The following is a 17,894-nucleotide window of genomic DNA, read 5'->3' on the forward strand; positions in this document are numbered from 1 at the left end:
ATTTCTCGCAACAGGCAGGAAGGAAGCGGCAGGGAGGTGGGTACTCAGGAGGGCGAGCTGAGCGCTCTGCTGCCCGGCGCCTGCCAGGCTGGGGAGCTATGGCGCCACCTGGTGGCCAGTCGTAGCAGCGGCGGGCGACAGCGGGTGAACGCAGGGGAGACCCGCGCAGGCTGCTTTTTGAGCACAGTGTGTGTCAGGCACTGTTCCAGCTCAGGGGCAAAAACCTCTTCGATAAAGGACCTCAGATGAAATGCTTCCGGCTCTGAAGGCTAGACAGTCTCTGTCCCAGAGACAGCTCTGGGACCACAGACAAAAGGAGCCACAGACAACATCAGCACAAATGGAAAAGGTTGTGTTCCAATAAAACTTTATGAACACAGAATTTTGAACGTCATAGAACTTTCACCTATCAAGAATTATCCTTCTTTTTATTATACGACAACAAAAATTAATGAACGGGTCGGGCGTGGTAGCTCACGCCTGTAATCCCAGCATTTTGGGAGGCCGAGGTAGGTGGATCACCTGAGGTCAGGAGTTCGAGACCAACCTGGCCAACATGGTAAATGAAACCCATCTCTACTAAAAAATACAAAAATTAGCTGGGCGTGGTGGTGAGCACCTGTAGTCCCAGCTACTCTGGAGGCTGAGGCAGGAGAATTGCTTGAACCCGGGAAGCTGAGGTTGCAGTGAGCCGAGATCGCGCCCCTGCACACCAGCCTGGGTGACACCAGACCGGCCCACGTGGAGCTCACAGAGCGAATATGACAATCAACAAGGGAGAAAGTCGATGCGTAACACATATGAGCTGGTCGTGAGTGCTAGTGGGGAAAATGAAGCGGGGCAGGGAACCAACATAAGTAGGGGTTGCATTTTATTTTTTTCAATTCTATTTATTTATTTAGAGATAGGATCTCGCTCTGTTGCCCAGGCTGGAGTGCAGTGGTGCAATCATAGCTCATTGCAACCTTCAACTCCCAGGCTCAAGCAGTCCTCCCACCTCAGCCTCCTGAGTAGCTGGGACTACAGGTATGCATCACCATGCCCAGCTAATTTTTGTAAAGATGGGATCTTGCCATGTTGTCCAGGCTGGTCTCAAACTCCTGGGCTCACAGGATCCTCCTGCCTTGGCCTCCTGAGTAGCTAGGACTACAGATCCCAGTACAGTCAACGAGGGAGGAAGCCCTATATGTAACACATAGGATCTGGTTATGAGTGCTAGTAGGGAAAATTAAGTGGGGCAGGAAATCAGCACGAGTAGGGCTGCATTTTATTTTATCTTATTTATTTATTTATGAGACAGGGTCTCGCTCTGTTGCCCAGGCTGGAGTGCAGTGGCATGATCATGGCTCACTGCAGCCCTGACCTCCCAGGATCAAAGGATCCTCCCACCTCAGCCTCCCAAGTAGCTGGGACCACAGGCGCACACCACCATGCCTGGCTAATATTTTTTAATTTTTTGTGGAGATGCCTCACTATGTTGCCCAGGCTGGTCTCAAACTCCTGGCCTCAAATGATCCTCCCGCCTTAGCCTCCCAAAGTGCTAGGATTATAGGCATGAGCCACTGCACCCAGCCGGAGCTGCATTTTAAATAGGGTGATGATGAAAAGTTTGATGAGGAGGAAACCTTTTAATCAAAGGCTGGAAGGAGGCAAGGAAGGAGCCGTGTGGGTGTTGAGGAGAAGAGCATTCCTAGCAGATGGAACAGCCAGTGCAAAGGCCCTGAGGCTGGACCACCCTGGTGCATTGGAGGAACAGTGATAAGGTTAGTACGGCTGCAGCAAAGTGCACGAGGGAGAGAGAGGGAGGAGGTGAGGGCAGGGAGGTGACAGGGTAGATGGGGCAGGGCCTTATGGGTCTTAGTGAGTACTTTGGCTTTTGCTATGAGTCAGGTGGGAGCCATGGAGGGTTCTGAGCAGAGGAGGGATATAATCTGACTTGTGTTAAAATATGATCTCTCTGGGGGCTGAGCATGGTTGCTCACACCTATGATCTCAATGCTTTGGGAGGCTGAGGCAGGAGGATCACTTGTGGCCAGGAGTTTGAGACCAACCTGGGCAACATCGCGAGACCCTGCCTCTACAAAAAAATTTAAAAATTTTCCAGGAGTGGTGGCATGCACCTGTGTTCCTGGCTGCTCAGGTGGCCGAGGTAGGAGGATCACTTGAGCCCAGGAGGTCAAGGCTTCAATCAGCCATCATTGCACCACTGCACTCCAGCCTGGGTGACAGAGTGAGACCCTGTCTCTAAAAACAAAATAAAAGTCTCACTTTGTGTGTCTCATTCTCTCAGCTCAGGCCTCGGGGACCAGGACAATTCAGGCCACCCATCTGATCCCTAGCTGGGAAAGTCACCCAGTCCTAGCTGGTGACCTGCAGTTTGGCTGAGCCTGGGTCCCCATATCCTATAAATGGCCAGTTCTGGCCTGGAATTCAAGGTCACACCATCTCTCTCGGCTTGGCTCTCAAATGCCTCAGTAACCCGGAATTCACCTCTCAGGGTCTGTTCACCCATCTGCATGAGGGGCAAAATAATAAGGGTACTACTGGTCATAATAAGTAATCATGGCCGGGCGTGGTGGCTCACTCCTGTAATCCCAGCACTTTGGGAGGCTGAGGTGGGTGGGTCACCTGAGGTCAGGAGTTCGAGACCAGCCTAGCCAACAGGGTGAAACCCCGTCTCTGCTAAAAATACAAAAAAAATTAGCTAGGCGTGGTGGTGCATGCCTGTCATCCCAGCTACTTGGGAGGCTGAGGCAGGAGAATTGCTTGAACCCAGGAGGTGGAGGTTGCAGTGAGCCGAGATCACGCCACTGCACTCCAGCCTGGATGACAGAGTGAGACTCTGTCTCAAAAAAAAAAAAAAAAGTAATCATAGTAAGATACTAAGTAACCACAATAACAATAGCAACAACAGTTGCCCTAGCTGTTTCAGGAGATCGTTGTGTGCATTTGATAAGATGTGCTGCGCAGAAAAACTTTGGAAAACAACAACATGCGCCACAATCTATTTATAACAATGGTGATGAGGATTAAAGGAGTTAATGCATGTAAAGGTCTTCCAGCCATGCCCCACAGATAGTAAGTGCTCCATCAACACTGGGTTTTTGTTTTGTTTTTGAGACAGAGTCTCACTTTGTCGCCCACGCTGGAGTACAGTGGTGCGATCTTGGCTAACGGCAACCTCCCCGTCCCGGGTTCAGGCGATCTCCTGCCTCACCCTCCGGAGTAGCTGGGACTACAGGCATGCGCCACCACACCCGGCTGATTTTTTTGTATTTTTAGTAGAGACGAGGTTTCACCATGTTGGCCAGGCTAGTCTCTAACTCTTGACCTCAAGCAATCCACCAGCCTTGGCCTCCCAAAGTGCTTGGATTACAGGCGTGAACCGCCATGCCCAGTCAGTACTGGTTATTGCCGGGCACGGTGGCTCATGCCTATAATCCCAGATAGTCCAGAGGCTGAAGTGGAAGGATCGCTCGAGTCCGGGAGTTTGAGATCAGCCTGGGCAACATAGTGAGACCCCATCTCAAAAAAAAAAAAAAAAAAAACCTGGTTGGGCCGGGTGCCTGTGGAATTACACGCCTGTAATCCCAGCACTTTGGGAGGCCGAGGCGGGCGGATCACAAGGTCAGGAGTTTGAGACCATCCTGGTTAATACGGTGAAACCCCATCTCTACTAAAAATACAAAAAAAAAAAAAAAATTAGCCAGGCGTAGGTGGTGCACGCCTGTAGTGGCAGCTACTCGGGAGGCTGAGGCAGGAGAATGGCGTGAACCTGGGAGGCGGAGCTTGCAGTGAGCCGAGATCGCACCACTGCACTCCAGCCTAGGCGACAGAGCGAGATTCCCTCTCAAAACAAAAACAAACAAACAAACAAAAAACCTGGTTGTTATTATTATTATTATTATTACGGCCTAATAAGTATTACTCATGAGACTCATGGTAGTTCCCTTAACTCTCCTCTCTCTGCTCCCCATTCACACTAATGTTCTCTCTATTCTCTCTCTGATGAAGAAGACGGTTTAGCAGCTCGCTGCTTAGACCCAGGCAGCGTCAGCCTCACCCGGCAGCCTGTTAGAAAGAAATGCAGAATCCCAAGTCTTAGCCTAGACCTGCTGAAACAGAATCTGCATTTAACAAGACCCCATAGGCCAGGCGCGGTGGCTCACACCTGTAATCCCAAGATTTTGAGAGGCCGAGGCAGGAGGATTGCTTGAGCCCAGGAGTGAGCCATGATCAAGCCATTGCACTCCAGCCTGAGTGACAGAACATGACTCTGTCTCAAAAATAAAAATAAGAAAAATATTGAGTTTTATTAGTCCTTAACTGATGGTTGACCCAAATCCACTTGGCTGGCTGGCACTGGCTGTCATTCATTGTCAGTCAATGCTTTTACTCAAGAGATATTATATGAGCACCTACTGGGTGCTGGCCTCAGTCTCTGGGGACACAGCTGTGAACAGGACAGACAGGCAACCCCGTTGGGGATATTCCAGTGGGCAAGACAGACCACTAGAAATGAGATAAATAACAATTCCAGTGAATGGCAATTTATTGCAGTCTGCGTAGACCTGAGTGGATTGATGGACTGGGATGTTGACTGATAAAGTGGACACGTGACTTTGAAAGATTCCTGCCTAGAAAGCAACTATTGAGACCGGGCGCAGTGGCTCACGCCTCTAATCCCAACACTTTGGGAGGCCAAGGTGGGCAGATCACTTGAGGCCAGGAGTTCAAGACCAGCCTAGTCAACATGGTGAAACCCTGTCTCTACTAAAAATACAAAATTAGCTGGGCATGGTGGCAGGTGCCTGTAATCCCAGCTACTTGGGAGGCTGAGGCAGGAGGATCGCTTGAACCCGGCAGGCAGAGGTTGCAGTGAGCTGAGATCACGCCACTGTACTCCAGTCTGGGTGACAAAGCAAGACTCTGTCAAAAAAAAAAAAAAAGAGAGAGAGAGAGAAAAAAAGAAGATTGAAGAAGACAGTAATGCAAGCAGAAAGGAGCAAAGAGACCAAAGTCAGTCAGTCACGAGAAGTAATCACGGTGGTGATCTAATTCAATCACTATCAGAAGGTGGCCAGAAAACATTCAGAATTCTCATGAAAACAATCGGCGAGGTGAAATCACGTGAACCTCACTGTGGCATGTACTGTGCCTGGGTGGGGTTCCTGCTGGTGGACAAAACCACCACAGGTATAAAAATAAAGCTTCCAACAGCAATGAAGAATGGAAGACGCTTAGGAGATGCAGTAGCTTACATCTATAATCCCAGTGACTTGGTAGGCTGAGACAGGAGGATCACTTGAGGCCAGGAGTTTGAGACCAGCCTGGGCAACATAATGAGACCTTGTCTCTACAAAAATAAAAAATAAAATACTAGCCGGATGTGGTGGTACACACCTGTAGTCCTAGCTACTGGGGAGGCTAAGAAGGAAGGATCACATGAGCCCAGGAGTTCAAGGCTTCAGTGAGCTATGATTGCCCCACTGGACTCCAGCCTGGGTAACAGAGGAAGATCTTGTCTCTAAATAATAATAATAACAATAATAATAATAATGGGAGACATTCTACAAGATAATTTATCTGGTTTCTTCTCAGAGTCAATAGGATAGAAAATAGGGGATCAGGAAGAGACTGCTATAGACTAAGTAAGACGTAGAAGACATGACTACCAGAAAATTAAATATAGAATTACCATATGATCCAGCAATCCCGCTTCTAGGAATATATCTCCAAGAATGGAAAGCAGGGTCTCCAAGAGTTATTGGTACACCTATGTTCATAGTAGCATTATTCTCAATAGCCCGAAAATAGAAGCAACCCAAGTGTTCATGGATGGATGGATGGATGGGTGGGTGGATGGATGGATGGATGGATGGATGGATGGATGGATGGGTGGATGGATGGGTGGATGGATGGATGGATGGATGGATGGGTGGGTGGATGGATGGGTGGACAGGTGGATGGATGGATGGATGGATGGATGGATGGATGGATGGATGGATGGATGGGTGGGTGGATGGGTGGGTGGGTGGGTGGGTGGATGGATGGATGGGTGGGCGGGTGGACGGATGGACGGATGGACGGGTGGACGGGTGGACGGGTGGACGGGTGGACGGGTGGATGAGTGGATGGGTGGACGGATGGACAAAATGTGGTCTATTCATACAATGGAATATTATTCAGCCTTAAAAATTAAGAAAATTCTGACATATGCTACAACATGGATAAACCTGGAGGACATTATGCTTAGTGAAATAAGCTAGACAAAAGAGGACAAATGCTGTATGTTTCTACTTATATGAGGTCCCTAGAGTCATCAGATTCATAGAGACAGAAAGTGGAATGGTGGGTGCCAGGGGCTGGGGATTGAGTGTTTCATGGAGACAGAGTTTCAGTTTGGAGTGATGAAAAAGTTCTAGAGATCGGCCGGGCATGGTGGCTCATGCCTGTAATCTTGGCACTTTGGGAGCTGAGCGGGGCTGACCACTTGAGGTCAGGAGTTCGATACCAGCCTGTCCAACATGGCGAAATCCCATCTCTACTAAAAATACAAAAATTAGCTGGGCGTGGTGGCAGGCGCCTGTAATCCCAGCTACTCGGGAGGCTGAGGCAGGAGAATCCCTTGAATCCGTGAGATAGAGGTTGCAGTGAGCCAAGATCATGCCACTGCACTCCAGCCTGGATGAGAGAGTGAGACTCTGTCTCAAAACAAACAAAACGTTCTGGAGATGGATGGTGGTGACGGTTGCACAACAATGCAAATGTACTTAATGCCACTGAACTGTATGCTTAAAAATGGTTAAAATGGTCAATTTTATGTTGTGTATACTTTACCACAATAAAAAGAGAGAGAGACGATGAAATGCAACACACAGGCCTTCTTGATTCAAAAAACTCAACTGTAAAAAGATAAGCAAGGAAATCTGAATGTGGACCGGAAATTAGATATAAAAATCATGATTAATATTGTCAGTGTGATATGACTAAGATGTGTCTGTGTGCTTTAGAGATGTAGTCTGAAGTTTGCAGAAATCACATAAGGTCAGGGATTTACTTTTAAATATCTCAGAAAGAGGATATGGATTTATGATGTGAGTCTGGCACAATCCTGATAATTATTAAATTTTAATGGATATGAAAGTCTCACAGAGCTCTTTTTCCTACTTTTAGTGTATTGGAACATCTTCAGAATAAAAATCTCTCACAGAGCACGGTATTCAAAAAGCGAAGGCAAACTTCTAAAACATAAGGGCAAAAGCGTGTTGTACTATTAAATCAAACTATTAAGCCATTTGGAAATATATATATCTCAATGTCTCATCCTTTTCACATTTTTATTTTTATGTGTATTTTACAGTGCATATAACACATTTAGCAAAATATTTTTATAAATTATATATAAATAAAAATGTGTGGGCTGTGGCTATGTATTTCAGCTATAAGTGTGCTGAAAAATTGTTTTGCTGGCTGGGGTAGGAGTTCAGAAGTTTGGAGATCATGGCTATAAGGACGCTTTGGGCCAGGCATGGTGACTTATACCTGTAATCCCAGCAATTTGGGAGGCCAAGGCAAGAGGGTCGCTTGAGCCCACGAGTTCGAGACCAACCTGAGCAACATAGCAAGATCTCATCTTTACAAAAAAAAATTTTTTTTAATTAGCTGGGCATGGTGTCATGCACCTGTAGTCCCAGCTACTTGCAAGGCTGAGGTGGGAAGATCGTTTGAACCCAGGAGGCAGAGGTTGCAGTGAGCCGTGATAGGGCCACTGCACTCCAGCCTGGGTGACAGAGCAAGACCCTGCCTCCAAAATTAATTAATGAATTAAAATTTGTAAAAATGAAAATAAATTAAAGAAACTTTTATGGATTCTAGAAACTAAGGCAGACGTTAAAGGGAATGGGTACATTTCTTGGTTATTTATGGAATGATGGATGGGTGGATGGACGATAGGTGGGTGGATGGACGGAAGAATGAATGGAAGAATGGATGGAAGAATGGATGGAAGAATGGGTGAATGGAAGAATGGGTGAGTGGGTGGGTGGGTTGGGTGGATGGATAGATGTGTGGACAGGTGGGTGAATGGGAAGGTGGTTGGATGGCTGGAAAATGGATGGATGGGAGAAAGAACAGGGAGATGGATGAATGGATTGATGGGTAGAAAGATGGATGGGTGATGGATGGATGGTTGGATGGATGCATGCACAATTAGAAGTTTAAATGGGTGGGTGGTGGGTGGGTGAGTGGATGGATGAGTGGATGGATGAGTGGATGGAGGGGAGGTTGAGGAACCCAGTTTTATGGCAGGTGGCGGGGAAGTCACAACATACCTTCCTAAACGATGCTCAAACATGCCAGTAGATGTCAGCCTAACCTCAGGAAACCACCTCGGGGCCAAGCTTGCACCACCCTCAGCCCCATCCTGAAGTTCTTTGATTCAAAATGAGCAATGGCTCATTTTAATAAAACAGTTTGCACTGCACCCTGTATTTACACACTCCCTCACCAGCACCCTCCCAACCCAAATGGCATTTATAACCCCACTTCCCCTCCTGCAAATGGAAAAATGGGGCCGGGGTGGGTGTCTGGTGAAGCGTGCTTCCCAGAGGGTCAGGTCTGGAGCATCAAGAGGGTAAGAGAGTAAATTTTGGGATCCCCTAAATTGATTAGTGTCCATATCAGCCTCAGCTCCAATCAAAATAATATTTATATTCTCATCCCACACTCCTGATGTCTGCTCAGGAATCCACCCTAGGCCTGTGCCTTTGCCAAAAAAAAAAAAAAAAAAAAAAACTTTTGAGGAAAAGGAAAGTAAAGGGGAAGGGGAAAGGGAAAGAGAAAAGGAGAGAGGGAAGGGAAGGGAAGGGAAAGGAAGGGAAGGGAAGGGAAGGGACACTGTCTCAAAAGGAAAGAAAGAAAACAGAAAGAAAAAGAAGAAAGAAAGAAAGCAAGAAAGAGAGAGGAAAGAAGGAAGGAAAAAAGAAAAGAAGGAAGGAAGGAGAGACTCTTTCAAAAAGAAAGGAAGGAAGGAAGGAAAAAGAAAGGAAGGAAGAAAGGAAAGAAGGAAAAAAGGAAGGAAGGAGGAGAGAGAGAGAAGAGAGACCCTGTCTTAAAAGGAAATAAAAGAAAGAAAAGAGGGAAAGGAGAGAGGGAGGGAAAGAAAAAGGAAGGAAGAAGGGAAGGAAGGAAAGAAGGAAGGAAGGAAGGAAGGGAGGTAGGGAGGGAGGGAAGGAGGGAAGGAGGGAGGAAGGAAGGAGAAAAAACCCACTAGCAACCCCACTGTGTGGAAAAGGATGCGTAGGGGCTGGCCTGAGACTGAACCTTCAGACAAACCACCTTCAACCCTCTAACAGCCAAGACCCCAGCTCAGGAAAGGCATTCATCCAACATTGCCCAGCAGCAACTACATGACAGAGCCAGTTCTACCCCCAGTGTCTCCCACCAGAAGACCCACTTTTGGGGTCACTGACAAAGAGAAAGGGGGACCCAGAACCAGACTCAACTGAAGCCACCACGTACTCCCAGCCCTATCTAGGTCCGTCTCTGCCTTCACACACTTCTGTCTCCAGCCCTTAAACCCGCAGATTTCAACTCAACACTGGAAGTAGAAATGGGATTCCCATGTTTTTCCCCAGAAAGCAGCATTTCTCAGCCATCTCAACAGAAATATTTGCTGGCTGAGCGCAGTGGCTCACGCCTGTAATTCTAGCACTTTGGGAGGCCAAGGCGGGTGGATCACTTGAGGTCAGGAGTTCAAGACCAGCATGACCAATATGGTGAAACCCCGCCTCTACTAAAAACACAAAAATTAGCCAGGCGTGGTGGCGTGTGCCTGTGGTCCCAGCTACTTGGGAGGCTGAAGCAGAAGAATCTAGAACCAGGAGGCAGACGTTGCAGTAAGCCGAGATCGGGCCACTGCACTCCAGCCTGGGTGACAGAGCAAGATTCAATCTCAAAAAAACAGAAAGAAAGAAAGAAAGATATATTTGCCAACCCATCGGAGTGGACACTCACAATCCTGGGAGCCGGGTCCTGCCTGCCCCATCCATGGTTAATCTCTGTTGCCGCAGCCTCGGGCAGCTCAGGGATTCACAGAGCCGGATGGGGGTGTCCAGGGGACTTAAGGCAACCAGTATTGATCAGTTAGCAGGGAAGGATTTTGAGATTTCAGAAGCCAGCACAGCCTTATCAATATGTTCCAGCTGCATGAATTTGCTCCCCGAAAAGGCTTGCCAAAAACATCCTAACCCCCAAGGGATCCCCAGTACAGCCGCACCGCCCCCCCGATCACCACCACCCAGGCATACTCACTCCCATTCTTTCCTCCTGGCCTGGGGGGTGCTGTGGATTTTGTGGGCCTGGTGGGCCAAGATGACATCTCGGTGATCCACCACGCCGCCCCGCCGCCTCAGAGGGGGCCCCTCGAAGCAGATGCTGAGCCGGGGAGGCCGAGTGTCCTGCAGGGCGCTGGGCGTGCCCCGAGCTGCGGTTGTGCAGGGCGTCATAGTAACTGGGGCGCGAGAGCATGGAGTCGGGGACCCAGGAGGACTTCAACATCCGTGGGCCTCGCTCAGAAATCCCAGGGTCTTCTCCCTCCAGCACAGTGAGGGGGAAACTAGAAGAAGAAAGAGGAGACAGAGATGGCCAGCGTGAGGGAGAGGCACACAGAGCTCACGGAGGGCAAGGAGAAGGGAACTCAGAAGACAGGAGAGGCCTCCCCACCCTCCTTCGCAGAAAGTCAAAATACACCCCAGCCCCGGCTGGCCGGGATTTAGTAGTTCCTTGGCAACTCAGGGCCCAGAAAGCCAGTTCTTAGGAGCTGCCCGGCAACAGATGTGCCCCATGGAGCAAAAGACTATGAGGCTGTGCCGCGGGCACTCGCTCCACCTCCCAGGTGCCGGCCACAGAGGGCGGGATGCTGGATTTCTCAGCATCTCTACGTCTCCTTCTGCAAAATGAGCCGCCATGGGCCTGGGGCTTGGCCCTCCCTCAGTCCCTGGGTCCTGTGAGCTCTGGAAAGCTGAAAGGGTGAGTTCAAGAGGCAGTTTTAAATGCACGTGGAAGGCCGGGTGCAGTGGCTCAGGCAGGTAATCCTAGCACTTTGGGAGGGAAAGGCGGGCAGATCACCTGAGGTCAGGGGTTCGAGACCAGCCTGGCCAACATGGTGAAACCCTGTCTCTACTAAAAATACAAAAATTTAGCCGAGCATGATGACCCATTCCTGTAATCCACATGCCTATAATCCCAGCTGCTCAGGAGGCTGAAGCAGGAGAATCGCTTGAACCCAGGAGGCAGAGGTTGCAGTGAGCCGAGGTCCCACCACTGCACTCCAGCCTGGGTGACAGTGAGACTCTGTCTCCAAAAAAATAAAATTAAATAAATAAATAAATAAATCCACATGGGAGTAGCCACCTGTCCAGCCACACTGCTTCTCACCAGGTTCTCTGTTTTTTTAACTTCATTTTTATTTTTTTTAAGAGATGGGGTCTTGCTATATTGCCCAGGCTGGTCTGGAACTGCTGGGCTCTAGCAATCCTCCTGCCTCGGCCTCCCTCTTGAGTAGCTGGGATGACAGGTGCACACCACCACACCAGGTTACAGCTCTTTTGTTTGTTTGTTTGTTTGTTTGAGATGGAGTCTTACTCTGTTGCCCAGGCTGGAGTTGTGGTGCGATCTTGGCTCACTGCAACCTCCACCTCCTGGGTTCAAGCGATGCTCCTGAGTAGCTGGGACTACAGGCGTGCACCACCACGCCCAGTTAACTTTTGAATTTTTAATAGAGACGGGGTTTCACCATGTTTCATGTTTCACCATGCTGGCCAAGCTGGTCTCGAACTCCAGATCTCAAGTGACCAGCCCTCCTCTGCCTCCCAAAGTGCTGGGATTACAGGCATGAACCACCGTGCCCAGCCAACAGCTGGTTTTTGGAAAGAGAAAAGAGACAGGGTTTCCTCCACTCACACATTTATCAGGTGGACACTCAAGACACCAAAGGACCTTGAAGCCCCAAGATCTTTATCTCCAATCACTTAATCATTCAACAATGAGTGACCACCCAATTTGTGCCTGGCCCTGTGCTAGGTCCTGGGGACGTAGCCATGAATAAGACTGGCAAATGTCCCCACCCTCATGCAGAAGGCATTCTAGGAGGGAGACAGACAAGGAACAAAATAAGTGGGTACATTATATAGAGATTAGGAGTTGAAAAGTGCTGGGAAGGGCCAAAGGACCAGGTGTGGTGGCTCATGCCTGTAATCCTAGCACTTTGGCTGGCACATTGCCTGAGCCTAGGAGTTTGAGACCAGCCTGGGCAACACAGTGAGACCCCATCTCTACTAAAAATACAAAAATTAGCCAGGCATGGTGGCGCATGCCTGTAGTTCTAACTACTTGGGAGGCTGAGGTGGGAGGATCACTTGAGCCTGGGAGGCAGAGGTTGCAGTAAGCCAGGATTGTGCCACTGCACTCTAGCCTGGGTGACAAAGCCAGACCATGTCTCAAAAAAAAAAAAAAAAAGTTTTTAAATTGACAAATAAAAATTGTGTATATATATATATATATATGTATATGTGTATATATATACATATAGGTATACATATATATGTATACATATATACGTGTATATATATGTGTGTGTATATATATGTGTATATATATGTGTGTATATATATGTGTATATATATGTATATATATGTGTATATATATGTGTGTATATATATGTGTATATATATATGTGTGTGTGTGTGTGTATATATATATATAGGCCAGGCGTGGTGGCTCACGCCTGTAATCCCAGCACTTTGGGAGGCTGGGGCGAGTGGATCACAAGGTCAGAGGATCGAGACCATCTGGCTAACACGGTGAAACCCTGTCTCTACCAAAAATGCAAAAAATTAGCCAGGCGTGGTGGCAGGTGCCTGTAGTCCCAGCTACTCGGGAGGCTGAGGCAGGAGAATGACATGAACCTGGGAGGCAAAGTTTGCAGTGAGCCGAGATCGCACCACTGCACTCCAGCCTGGGTGACAGAGCGAGACTCAATCTCAAAAAAAAAAAAAGATTATATATATATATATACACACACACACATACACATACATACACACACACACATATATATATATATATATTTTTTTTTTGAGACAAAGTTTCACTCTTGTTGCCCAGACTGCAGTGCAGTGGCACGATCTCAGCTCACTGCACCCTCTGCCTCTTAGTTTCAAGTAACTCTCCCGCCTCAGCCTCCCGAATACCTGGGATTACAAAATTGTACATATTCATGATGTCCAACATGATGTTCTCGAACACGTATGCATTGTGGAATGGCTAACTTGAGCTAATTAACATATGCATTACCTCACACACTTACTGAAGTCTTTTTGTGGCTAACCTCTTCTTATAAGAACACCAGTAATATTGAATTAGGGCTACTCATCTGACCTCCTTTTACCTTAATTACCTTTGTAAGGTCCTGTCTCCATATACAGCCCCATTCTGAGATACCGGAGTTTAGACTTCAACATATGAATTTGGGAAGACACCATTCAGTCCTTAACAAAGAGGGGTAAGGTGTGTAGACTGGCTGCCTACGCCAGCTCATGCCTGTAATCCCAGCACTTGGGAGGCCAAGGCAGGAGGATCACTTGAGGCCAGGAATTCAAGACCAGCCTGGGCAACATAACAAGACCCTGTCTCTACAAATAATTTTTTAAAAATTAGCCAGGCATGGTGGCACGTGCCTGTGGTCCCAGCTACTCAGGAGGCTGAGGCAGGAGGATTGTTTGAGCCTGAGATGTTGAGGTTGCAGTGAGCTGTGATTGTCCCACTGAATTCCTGCCTGAGCAATGGAATGAGACCCTGTGGAAGAAGAAAGAAGAAAGAAGAAGAAGAAGAGGAAGAGGAAGCAGCGGAGGAGGAGGAGGAGGACGAGGAAGAGGAGGAGAAGGAGGAGCAGGAGGGGGAGGGGGAGGAGGAGGAGGAGAAGGAAGAAGAAGAAGAAGAAGAAGAAGAAGAAGAAGCAGCGGAGGAGGAGGAGGACGAGGAAGAGGAGGAGGAGGACGAGGAGGAGGAGGAAGAGCAGGAGGGGGAGGGGGAGGAGGAGGAGGAGGAAGAAAAAGAAGGAGAAGAAGAAGATTTGGGTAGACTGGTGACTTTATTTTATTTATTTATTTGTTTTTTTGAGACAGAGTCTCACTCTGTCGCCCACGCTGGAGTGCAGTGGCATGATCTCGGCTCACTGCAAGCTCCGCCTCCCGGGTTCACGCCATTCTCCTGCCTCAGCCTCCCAAGTAGCTGGGACTATAGGCGCCCACCACCACGCCCGGCTAATTTTTTTGTATTTTTAATAGAGACGGGGTTTCACCGCGTTAGCCAGGATGGTCTCGATCTCCTGACCTCGTGATCTACCTGCCTCGGCCTCCCAAAGTGCTGAGATTACAGGCGTGAGCCACCGCACCCAGCCCGACTGGTGACTTTATTAAATAAGGGCGCAGAGACAGCCTCACTGAGGAGGTGACATCTGAGAGAGGCCTGAAGGAGGTGAGGAGCCACATGGGTATCTGAGGGAAGAGCTTTCCAGGCAGAAGGAACAGCATGTACAAGGGTCTTGAGGCAAGACTGTGTGTCTGAAGGAACAAAGAAGAGGCCCGTATGGCTGTGGGTGACATGGTCCATGGCTTTTGGAATCTACACCTCACCCAAAAGCATATTCTAGTCCCAAACTGATTTTTCCCACCTGAGTCAGCCCCTATGACTGAGATATGCCTCTCAGTATCTGTCCAAGAAAAGCATATCTATTGGGAGGCTGGCATGAATGAAATAGAATTAGGCCATGCACAGTGGCTCATGCCTGTAATCACAATAGTTTGGGAGACCGAGAGAGGAGGATTAGTTCAGCCCAGAAGTTTGAGACCAGCCTGAGCAACATAGCAAGACCCTGTCTCTAAAAACAAAAACAAAAACTTAAAAAAAAAAATTAGCCAGGTGGCATGTACTTGTAGCCCTAGACACTTGAAAGGCATAGATGGAAGGAAACCTTGAACCCAGGAGTTCGAGGCTGCAGTGAACTATGATTGCACCACTGCATTCCATCCTGGGCTATAGATAGGCTACCTTGTTAGAAAAAAAGAGAAGGAAGGAAGGGGAGAGAGAGAGAGAGGGAGAGACGGGGGGGGAGGAGGAGGAGGAGGAGGAGGAGGAGGAGAAGGAGGAGGAGGAGGAGGAGGAGGAGGAGGAAGAAGAAGAAGAAGAAGAAGAAGAAGAAGAAGAGGAGGAGGAGAAAGAAAAGAGACAAAGAGAAAAAAGAAAGGGAGAGAAAGAGAGAAGAGGTGACAGAAAGAAAGGAGAGAAAGAGAGAGAAAGAAAAGAGAGAAAGAAAGAGAGAAAGAGAAGGAAAGAGGCTGGGCACAGTGGCTCATGCCTTGGCCTCCCAAAGTGCTGGGATTGCTTCCTTCCTTCCATTCACGCCATTGCACTCCAGTTTGGATGACAGAGTGAGACTCCATCAAGGAAGGAAGGAAGAAAGAAAGAGGAGAGACTCTGTCAAAAAGGAAGGAAGGAAGGAGAAAGAAGAGAGAGAAAGAGAAGAAAGAAAGAAAAGGGAGAAAGAGAAGAGAGAAAGAAATGAGAGAGAAAAAAGAAAAGAGAGAGGAGAGAAAGAAAGAACAGAAAGACAGGAGAGAGAATGAGAAAAACAAAGAAAAGAGAGAAAGAGAAAGAAAAGAAAGGAGTGAGAAGGAGAAAAAGAAAAGGAAAAGAAAGAGAGAAAGAAAAGAGGGGAGAGGAAGAAGAGATAAAGAGAAAAAGAAAGAAAAGAGAGAAAGGAGAGAGAGGAAGAGAAAGAAAGGTGAGAGAAATAAAGGAGAGAGAAGAAAGAAAGAGAAAGAAGGAAAGAAAGAAGACAGAAAGAGAAAGATAGAAGAAAAAGAAAGAAGAAATAAAAGAGAAAAAGGAAGAAAGGAAAGAAAGAAAGAAAAGAGAGGAGAGAGGAAGAGAAAGAAAGGAGAGAGAGAGAAATAAAGGAGAGAGAAGAAAGAAAGAAAGAAAAGAGAAAGAGAAAAAGAAGAAAGAAAAGAGAAAAAGAAAGAAGAAAGAAAAGAGAAAAACGAAGAAAGGTAAGAAAGAAAGAAAGAGAAAGAAAGAAAAGAGAGGAGAGAGAAAGAGAAAGAAAGGAGAGAGAAAAAGGAAAAAGAAAGAAAGCAAATTAAGAAGCTCAACCCCATACAGAAACATTTCATAAGTCACTTCAACACCCACAGGTATAAGTAGGTGGTACACAGAATGAGGCTGCCCCCAGATTGCAAAGAACCAATTGAAGGAAGGAAGGAAAGAGGGAAGAATTATCTCCATTCCATTTCCTCTCACCCTGCTTTAAGCATGCTAAGAAATGAGAACTCTCCCAGCCTCTCCTAAGCAGATCAAGTCAATATCAGCTTAACAAATGCAGTTACCTTCCGGTTTCTTTCCAAATCGTATAACTAATGGAGTTTAATAGATCTATCCTTCATGACGCTTTTAAGCTTCAGTTTACTCCCGTGAAACCTCACTCTTAATTGCCCACGATTGTGCATTTATAAAGTCTTTTGTGTTTTGCCAAATACTTTCCCATTGTGCTGAAAAAGAAATCTGCTTTCCTTTTATAACCACTTGTGCACGGATGCCATTTTTCTTCCCATTTCACAGAAATAAAACTGAAAACAAGAGGTAGATTCAAGTGTGTTCCAGCTACAAAGTTTTATTTCACCCCTCCCCAAAAATATTCTTCCTGCACATACATATATTTTTTTCTTTTTCTTTTTTTGTTTTTAAGAGGCAGGGTCTTGCTCTGTCGCCCAGATTGGAGCACAGTGGCACCATCATAACTCATAGCACCCTTGAATTCCTGGACTCAAGTGATCCTCCCAAGTAGTGGGACCACAGGCCCGTGCCACCACAGCAGGCTAATTTTTAAAATTTTTAAATTTTTCATAGAGATGGGATCTCCCTATGCAGCCCTGGCTGGTCTCAAACTCCTGGCCTCAAGTGATCCTCCTGTCTCGGTCTCCCAAAGCTCCAGGATGATCAGCGTAAGCCACTGCGCCCGGCCACAACGATATTAAAGAAAGAAAAAATCGGCCGGGTGCAGTGGCTCACGCATGTTATCCAGCACTTTGGGAGGCCGAGGCGGGTGGGTCACTTGAGGTCAGCAGTTTGAGACCAGTCTGACCAACATGGTGAAACCCCATCTCTACTAAAAATACAAAAATTAGCCGGGTGTGGTGGTACACATCTGTAGTCCCAGCTATGCGGGAGGCTGAGTCAGGAGAATCGCTTGAACCTGGGAGGCAGAGGTTGCAGTAAGCGGAGATAGCACCACTGCACTTCAGCCTGGGCGACTAAAAAAAAGAGAAAGAATCCAGTTTACAGGTTGGGTGAGCTGTGTACATTAACTAAAATCCCAGAAACCAGAATTTTTGATGGCAAAAATTCTGAACAAGCCAGGCTCTGTGGCTCTCACTTGTGGTCCCAGCTACTCAGGAGGCTAAGATGGGAGGATCAGCCCAGGAGGTCAAGGTTGTAGTGAGCAATGATCACGCTACTGTACTCCAGCCTGGGTGACAGAGTGAGGCTCCATCTCTGAAGATTAATTAATTAATTAAGTTCTGAAAGCAGAAGCAGTGTTTCTACCTGGGAAGGTAGGAAGCGGAGCAGGAAGTCAAAACCTAAAGCTCATATCCCAGGTGACATCTTTGGAGACGTGCACCTGCTTATCCCACAGCCTGACATGGGATGCTCAATTTCCCTCTCTGGTGCTATAGCCCATAGCTCCCATCCTCCCCCATCTCATTATAGGCTTCCAAATTCACCCTGATACCCAAGCCAGAAATTGAGTTGTCAATCATGGTTTCTCACTTCCC

At 47.5% G+C, this 17,894-nt stretch overlaps 1 protein-coding gene across 4 annotated transcripts in view; it reads right to left on the reverse strand.

The window, feature by feature from the left end:
- CACNA1A (calcium voltage-gated channel subunit alpha1 A) overlaps positions 1–17,894 on the reverse strand; it is a 409,889-nt gene that overhangs the window by 374,287 nt on the left and 17,708 nt on the right. For 3 of the 4 annotated variants that reach the window (XM_054538644.2, XM_054538643.2, XM_054538645.2), the window contains exon 2: positions 10,315–10,618. In XM_054538644.2, the coding sequence (XP_054394619.2) occupies positions 10,315–10,508 (194 nt within the window). In that variant the 5' untranslated portion in view covers positions 10,509–10,618. Of the gene's footprint in view, positions 1–10,314; positions 10,619–17,894 lie in introns of those variants that run through there. The other variant, XM_054538646.2, reaches the window with a different exon arrangement.

Source organism: Pongo abelii, chromosome 20 (assembly GCF_028885655.2).
Source record: "Pongo abelii isolate AG06213 chromosome 20, NHGRI_mPonAbe1-v2.0_pri, whole genome shotgun sequence".
NCBI classification, from domain to species: domain Eukaryota; kingdom Metazoa; phylum Chordata; class Mammalia; order Primates; family Hominidae; genus Pongo; species Pongo abelii.